At 32.5% G+C, this 9014-nt stretch overlaps 1 protein-coding gene across 1 annotated transcript; it reads left to right on the top strand.

The window, feature by feature from the left end:
* Positions 1-208: 208 nt before the first annotated feature.
* On the top strand, positions 209-4029 carry LOC111304943 (peptide chain release factor 1, mitochondrial-like). Its single transcript, XM_022901993.2, has 11 exons — positions 209-589; positions 690-790; positions 889-987; positions 1277-1460; positions 1558-1606; positions 1711-1789; positions 1975-2049; positions 2122-2199; positions 2413-2571; positions 3293-3388; positions 3484-4029. Exons 1-11 carry the CDS (start codon positions 430-432, stop codon positions 3676-3678), a joined length of 1275 nt encoding a protein of 424 aa, XP_022757728.1. The 5' UTR covers positions 209-429; the 3' UTR covers positions 3679-4029.
* Positions 4030-9014: the final 4985 nt, after the last annotated feature.

The following is a 9014-nucleotide window of genomic DNA, read 5'->3' as shown; positions in this document are numbered from 1 at the left end:
ACAAAACAAGTTTAAGAATAAGTTTTTTATTTTAATTTAATATGTATAAAAATTTGATTCAATAATGATACTAATTTTTTATTTTAGTTTATAAACCTGGATTGAAATTTTCTTTTTCAAAAACTATATTATAAAATAACTACACTTTCATTGGGCTCTGAAGTCTGAATTTCTGGATCTCTAACTGTAATCCAATCATACATCAGGCATGGGCCCTTAATTTCCAAAACTTAAACGGCCTTTCAGGGTTTCTTCAACTCGCCTGATCGTTATATGGCCCTGGCCCTGGCCCTGCTTGCAAATTTCAAGTTCCAACGCCGGAAGGCGGAAAAAAGTTCGCAACTCGCAAGAACTTGGCAAGGCAGGCAATTCTTCCACCAAGACTGAAGAACAAACAGAGCTGCAAAGTAAAGAAGAAAAGAAATAATAATGAGGAGACTCAGTCGAGGGTTTATTCGGTGCATCAATTCATTGAGGCAACTTCAAATAGGGAATTCCAATCCCATTCCTCGTAATCAAAGATCGTTTCTTCTACCCCAAATTGCCAACATTTCCTTTTCTTTTTCTTTTTCTCGCTATTATTCCAACGGTGAGGCTTTTTAAATCTTAGTTTCTGTTTCAGGAAAAAATAAATGAAAATTTAGCTTTTTGTTTTCGAGTTATTGAAACAATATTTTCGTAATGGGCAGAGCTGCAACCTCAGCTTTCAACCGACCTTCTTAAAATCATGGAACAAAGATTATCCGCTATAGAGCATAGGAGTGCTTTTCTTGAGAATCTAATAAACCAGGTAATATTTTTTTAACTACTTTTTCTTTTTATGTTTCTAATTAATTGTGTTTTGAATTTGTTGTTTTAATTGAGCTTGTTGGTGTTGATTGAAGACAGCCAGAAGCCTCACCAGCAGACTATTCAAAGGCTAACAAAGAGCTTCGAAAACTTAGGGACTCAATGGATCTTATCAATGATTTGAGAACCAAACAGAAGGTAGATTTTTTGTCTTCATTTTCTGTCTTTTACTAATTCTGTCTCCCAATTTATTGTCCGAGTGGATGAATGAACTTTGTGTCTACCTTGGCTGATGGTATCATGTATCTTGTTTACTTCAGTAGCTTTCCTAATTAACCCTACAGCTAAGTTGGTGTGTGTTGATAATATAGTATATACTATCGGTATCTTTGTCTGTTATCCTAATGCTTTATATAGTTGCTATTATTATGTGATTTTGTCCAATGAGGATGCTGTTTTAGGCTTTTCTTTTTTTCTTTTTATGTAGGAGATTGATGGTTTGAGGTCATTGATGGCTGAATGCCCTGATGATAAGGACATGCTTGATATGGCTACTGAGGATCTGGGTAAGGCTTTGGAAGAAGTGAGAAGACTGCAGAACTTGCTGCTCAAGTCATTGCTTCCTAGGGATGATGCTGACAAGAGGGACTGCATTTTGGAGGTGAGAGCAGGTAAAAACTGTATGTTGAGATGAGCACTTGACATGGATGTTTTGTTGATTATTTTTTCCCACTTTTTATTATTGAACTTAACAAAAAGTTTGGTCAGGAACTGGTGGAGAGGAGGCTTCTTTGTTTGCAATGGATGTGTTTAAAATGTAAGTCAATACTTGGTACAACATGGATTGGTCTGTCCATGAATCACGGATTTTGTTTGTAAGCTGCTCATCTGAGAATTGTTTCCTTGCTTGGGTTACAACAGGTATGAGAGGTACTCACAGAAGAAGGGTTGGAAGTTCGATGTGGTAGATATAGCAGAGTCTGATCTGAAAGGATATAAGGTATGTGTTCCATCTTTTATTTAATGTTTTTGTGTATCTTATCTCTGATTTTAGATAGTTTCTATTTGCTTGTTTACCTGGTGGATTTTCTAGGGTCTTGGTCTTTCTAAAGTTTTTGGGATTAACATTTGGAGTTTATCTTGTGTCTGCATCACAGAACTTTGACTTCTTGTTCTCCTAACCAGGAAGCTAGTGCAGCAATCTCAGGAGCTGGTGTTTATGGAAAACTTAAATTTGAGAGTGGAATTCACAGAGTTCAGGTTTCATTTCTGACTATTTAGCATGCAATATAAGGCTTAAAGCATAACTCACTTGGAGTTTCCTTTTGGCAGCGTGTTCCTCTGACAGAGAAGTCTGGACGTATCCACACTAGTGCTGTATCGGTTGCTATTCTCCCTCAGGCTGATGAGGTGCTTAAAGATATAAATTTGTGTTTCATTCGTGGTTTTTTGTCTGTTTGAAAGATTTTTAGATTTATTTAGTTGGGAGTTTTGTTCAGTGCTTGACCTGCTTATATTAGTTGACATTATACCGTCACAATCTTATGTTTTCTTATTACTAGTTTTTAATTACTATATCCTTTTTTCCTGCTTTGATTGATGTTCATGTTGGGGTTTCTGCAGGTAGATGTCCAATTAAGGAATGAAGATTTGAGAATTGATACTTACAGGTCCGGTGGTTCTGGTGGTCAACATGTAAACACCACCAACAGTGCAGTTAGAGTCACACATTTGCCCACTGGTATTACAGTATCTATACAGGATGAACGATCCCAGCATATGGTAAAGAGTACTCGAATATTGTTGTAGTTTTGGATTTTTTTTGTTTTAAGACCTTTTGCATAGAACTTCGGTTACCCATATTTTGTGATAGTTATTGCCAAGACAGACTTGTTAAGTCTGCAGCCTTTCCTAGTTTTTTCACCATTGTTTGAACATGATCCAACCATGGAAAAAAAGTTTTTCATTTGGAAAGATAATGATGCATGCTTACTTCCCTACTTGCTAATATCAGCTTTTTGTCAATTTCACTGCCCTGTTATGGGATATTTTTAGAAACTACCTTGTTTGTCCTTAGGGAGATACTTTAACATATAGAACTTGACTTTTCAATCTGGAGGTCAGCTTTTGAATCTTGGTATGGGGGAGAGTTATCTCCATTTGTGTTGTTCAAAGCTCAATAGGCTTCCACATGTATTAAAAAAAATTAATCTTGTATAAATGGCTTAGCATTTCTGTATTTACATGATTGCATCCATGAGCACAGTAAGTTCTAGTCTTTGAAACTAACTGATTGCTGATATAAATGGCATATTTCCGGTCTCCTAAGTATGTAATATAGGGTTATATGTTAGGTAGGGATCTTAACTTGAAAGCATTGAAATATGAATTTGAATTTTTGCTAAACAGTATCATCCCTCTTATCATCCATGGATATTTGGATATATTTTATCCTGTTTCTTCCCTAACTTTCTTTTTTCTTCGTTTTTGCTTGATATAATAGAACAAAGCCAAAGCACTTAAAGTGCTCTGTGCAAAGCTGTATGAAATGGAGAGGTCTAGAATTCAGATGAGTCGATCTAAACTTAGATCTGAACAGGTATGGGTTACTATGAGATAAAAGTTTAGATTTTTTCTTGCTATTTTGGTCCTTTATTCCAGATGATTGGATGCTGATCGTTTTGATATTAACAGATTGGTAGTGGGGACAGATCTGAGCGCATTCGAACCTATAACTTTCCTCAAGGGCGTGTCACCGATCATCGAGTTGGCATCACTTATCATGCAATAAATGATGTGATTCAGGGAGAGAATTTGGATATCTTTATTGATGCTCTTCTTTTGCAACAGGAAAAGGATGCAATTGCAACCTTCAGTTTTGCCCAATGATCTGTATTAGCGGTCATGATGTCTCGCCAGATGCAGATTTTTTTCATTAATCATCATTTTCTAGCATGAAATGGTCAAGATGTTATGTCATACTCTTTGTTCTCTCGCAATTTTGACCTCAAAAGTATTCTGTTTCTTATTAGTGATGCATATGTTAATAGCGAGGGAGATACCATTGTACTTCCATGACATGTGCTATGGCCTGTTGTATCTTTTACTGATTGTTCGGGAAGCAATTACCAATTTACAATATTGTGTAGACAAATATTTTGAGTTGACATATGTTTTGCTGTCCCTACCAGATTTGTAGCAGATAACCTTGTTAAAGTGTCCGACAGCCTGGTATTGCAAGTTTGCGGCTAATATCTTTTTCTTTTCTTTTCTTGAAAGAGCCGTGAGACTGCTTTCTGAGCATATTGGCTTCCCCGGGCTCTGAAGTCTGGGAACTACAACTACCAAATATGAAGTTCATCTCATCCAATCCTGGTTAGAGAAGCCAGTCATGAAATTGACAAGTTAGTTTTGGGTCAATAGTTGTTCCTCTCCCCTGCTAATCAATGGCTTGATAGCCGTACTTCATTTCAAAGGGTGTGAGATGATGCAGGATTCAAAGGCAAAAAAGGGTTCTTGGAATTTTTGTCAATTAGTGGTCTTTATCGCCATATGAGCCATTTGGTCTAGCTGACCCACCTAGACACCGACCCCTATCTATGCTGGTAAAATGACACTAATCGTGTTGCTTCCGCCCAAGAGAATTGATGGCTCGAGCCACTAAACAGACATAAATCTATTATTGCAATCCTCCAGCTTCTAAAAAACAAAGATGATTAGTTATACTCTTTTTGCTTGTACAAAGGTTTGCTAAGTTTGTATTACAGATTCAGTAATAAAGATTTACTTGTGATTCATCTTGTAAGATTTTTTTTTTTCCTTGCATCTTCTTCTTAAGCTCTTTGTTTCAAAGCTCATATATGCATATCTAAGTTATTTGTTGGCGGTTGTGGCTTGAATTGCCTTGTTTGCTAACGTTTTCAGAATAGCACACCGGTTTTAAGTACTAGAAACATGAAAACTTATGAAGAAAATACATGTATTTGTAAAGATAAGTCTTATAATCATGAATTACATATAGATCCTAAGTATGAATCTAGTAATATTAGCATAAGTAGAACTGTAAATGGTTTAATAGATTTAACTTCTTTTTTCATAAACTTTTTGTAAAAATGGATACTATAGAAGATAAAGTAGATTTGCTTGTTGAAAAGATAGACCAAACATATATTTCTCCAGACATATCTATAGACTTTGGACCTTTTTATTACAGTAATATTATGATGAACGATGAAAAATCTTCATATTCCTTAGCAAAGAAGAAACAAAAAAAACTTGATTTCGACTCTTATAAATATATTATTGAAAATTTTAAGTATAAAATGAAAAAATCTAAAGATTCGCAACAACGGATTGATTATCTTTAAGTTATAGAGACTTTTTATGAAGAACATAAAGGACTATTTATTAAGTATAATTATCATTATATGCTTAACTATGACACAACTAGTGTCTGTGGTGAAGAAGCAAATAATGATTTAGTAGTTGATAACTTTAAAATTCTTACTACTAACCTAGTAGTCAAGGATGAACCAATTTCATCATATGAAACCACATCGATGACACTGATAGTTCTGAAGATCAACCAGATCCAGAACCAAGTCAAATTCCTATCCCTCAACTAGATAAGTGTGGAAAGAGAAAAACATTTGCAATATCTAACCCAGATATTGATGATACTTTAAGATTTCCAAATTTGCTCAATCCAGATATTATGGATCAGCATCTTCCTCATCTGAAAGAAAAATATTCTCACCTAAACAAGGATGAGATAAAACAAACATATGAATCTGGCCAAACAAGTCAGGTTAAGATTGAAACCCCTGTGATCGATTCGTTAAATAAATGGATGGTTTCACAATATGGTACGTATTTGGATCTAACCAAAGTCCCTCTCAAAGACTATGAAAAAACCATAAATGATTGGGCACAATCCATGTCTATTGTTGTTACAAGATACAAAGAGCAGTGGAACAAAGAACGTTTCCTCAACTACTTTTGTGGCACATGGCAAGGTGATGCCTACAATTTTTCAAAAAATGGGAAACTACAACCATTAGAGAATAACAGAAATCAACGTTGTTAGTCGCATGAAATATTCCTCAATTACCGAAAGATTTAACTCAAATCTTAAAAAATAAGTTTTGTGGTAATACAGAATCTCTGGATCCTACACAATAAGCTAATTTATTTTATCAAAACTAAAATTATGTGATATTCGAAATATTGATGATTTTTCTAAAAAATATCTTTCTGAATATCAAAAATTGGATGAAAAACATTCAAAGTTTTGGTTACAACAATATTTTCTTAAGCTTCCTTCACCATGGGATGAATTATGCTCACAAAATTATCCTGTTTATTTAGAGTTAAAACTCAAAACAGTTCATACTGTCAATCCCAGTATAGAACTCTATGATACTCTTGGATGTAGATACATTATGTTCAGACTCAGATCACAGAATACTGCTTTAAGCAAAAAGCTGCTACGCATGTAAAATCCAAACTTTTGTATAAACAATACACAAAGATTTTGGAAAATGAATTTGAATTTGACTGTAACAAACAGTCTTTTTCAAAGAAAAATCGTTTTAAGAAAAAACAAAAATATCTTTGAAAAAAGTGAAAACCCACTACAACTTTTAAGCCTAAAAAAGGTAAATTTGTTGTTAAACAGAAAAAAAAATTTTTTAAACAAAATTGTAAATATTTTCTTTGTGATCAAGAAGGTCACTATGCAAACAGTTGTCCTAACAAAGGGAAAAGTGCTAAGAAAATGATCAACAAACTTGATGAAAATTTTTTTAAAATTTTTTTTTGCTGATGAATTATCTGACAAAGAGATCTATTATGAAGTTTTTTCTAAAACTGATATAGTTCTTCTGACGATGAATCTAATTTTATTTTTTACTGAATACTGAATCTAACCAATATAATGTTTCAGTCACATCTTCCATAAGTACAACAACTACCGAAAGAGAATGTATGATTAAACTAAAAAATATTATGAGAAAAACTCATTCTATTTTTGAAAAAAAAATCAAAGAATTACAACTCATCAAACCAAATGAGATTTACAAAACAAATTGGTTTAAAAAATTTTAACCTTGGTATAAACACCATATAGAAAAACTATCTGGTGATACTGTTGCCAACGATTCTAAATAAGGATCGGTTGAAATTTCTCTTTTTACTAAAAAGAAAATAAACCATTTTCTTATCAAATATCCCAAGGTCAAATACATCCATATAGGTATGGTTTTAATCACCATTAAACCACTATTTTTATCTACAAAAGATATTTCAATAATAGCTGCTTTAATGGATAACCATTTTTAAAATCCTGTTAATGCTATAATTGGTGGAATCCAATCCAATTTAGCAGCAGGAGTAGTTTTATTTAAAGTTAAACCAAACTATTTTATATCTATTTTTGATGAAAACATTGAAAAATGTTTATGTCTTTGTGTCAAAATAACAAATTCTGACTTGGAATCCAACTTGCATGATCTTTCAATCAACTAGTCAGCAGTTTATGAATTTACTAATACTGCAAATACTTCTATCAAACCGATAGATTCTAATATCATAGAAATTTTTAAATCAAATAGTTTTGATTCAAAAATTAAACCAAATTTGATTAAAATCGAAGATTTATCTATCCTAAAAAGATGGTGTCTCGAAGATATCTCTCATACTTTTGAAAAATAAAAAGTATCAAGTTTAAAATTTTTCTCATCAGAAAAAAATATTTACTTCAAAAATTCACATGCAACCAGTTTTAATCCAAACCTGGTTTTACCCCCTACTAATGCTTTTGATTATCAATAAGATAATAATGTAGAGAGTATAACTAGTAATCAATCTTTTTGTACTCCTTATCGAAGTTTTTTTTTTTTCAAGATTTCAAGGTACAAATAGTAAGAAACCCTACGACGAGTAAACAACATGTGTCATACAGAAAATACAGGTAAAATTCTTATATTTGAAGGAGTTAATCCATCTTAACAAGGTACAAGTAATAACCAATCCTAAAATATTATGTTTTCTTAACATGCATGGAGACATCTTGCTAGGAAATAATTTTATTCATAAATATTTACCATTTTTTGTCTTACCAGATCCTCTTATTTTTACTATTGATAAAAAATCAATAGATGTTCCTTTACTATCCAAGCATAAACATGTCTATGATAATAGTTTTCACCCAAAAATAACCCATATTTTTGAAATTAAAGCTATAAATGAAAGACATTGGCTTTATAGGATTTTGTAGGAAAACTTCACTGAACAACCATTGAAGCTCTGAAGCGAAGTCCAAGATACTGTGAACTTACTCTTCATGATCCAAAAGAGATTATCAGAGTAAAACCCATGATCTATACCAAACAAGATATAGATGAATTCAAAATTTAAATTCTAAAATTGCTCGACAAAAGTCTTATAGAACCAACTACCAGTTCGCACTTCAGTCTAACATTTTTGGTAAGAAACCATTCTGAGATTAAACAAGGTAAATCCCGTATGGTTATCAGTTATAAGAAATTAAATCAAAATCTTATTTTTGATGGCTGTTTTATCCCTCGAAAAGATGTTCTGATAAATTTAGCTCAAAATGCTAAATATTATTCTAAGTTTGATTGTAAATCTAGTTTTTGGCAAATCATGCTTACAGATTTATCCAAATCTTTAACTGCTTTTAGTGCACCAACAGGCCACTATCAATGGACTATTATGCCTTTCGATTTATGTAACACCCCTCAAATTTTCAGCATTGGATGGATAATATTTTTGGCAAACATAAAAAATTCTATTGTGTTTATATTTATGATATTTTAGTATTTTTCAATACTTTGGATGAGCACAGAAAACATCTGAATATTATTGCTCAATAATTTATTTTACATGGTATTATTTTGAGTCTAAAAAAGGTTAAACTTGAAAAAATAGAGATAGAATTTCTTGGTCTCAAGTTATCTGTAAATGGACTAACATTGCGAGATCATATTATCTTGAAGATCAAGGAATTTCCAAAACAATTGGATGAGGTCAAATAGCTACAATAGCTGTTAGGTATACTCAATCATGGCACGCAATGTTTTAAAAATCTTTCTAAAAAAAAAGTTATCTTTTGCATAAATTGAGTAAAGATAATGATTTTGTCTGGACAACAACAGATTTTGATATTGTCAAAAAGATCAAATCAAAGTTAACATATATCCTAA

The sequence above is a fragment of the Durio zibethinus genome, chromosome 21 (genome assembly GCF_047325235.1).
Source record: "Durio zibethinus cultivar Kanyao isolate XHJ-2024 chromosome 21, ASM4732523v1, whole genome shotgun sequence".
Taxonomy (NCBI): domain Eukaryota; kingdom Viridiplantae; phylum Streptophyta; class Magnoliopsida; order Malvales; family Malvaceae; genus Durio; species Durio zibethinus.
Note: the sequence above shows the minus strand (reverse complement) of the source record. Positions and strands in the feature narration are given on the sequence as shown.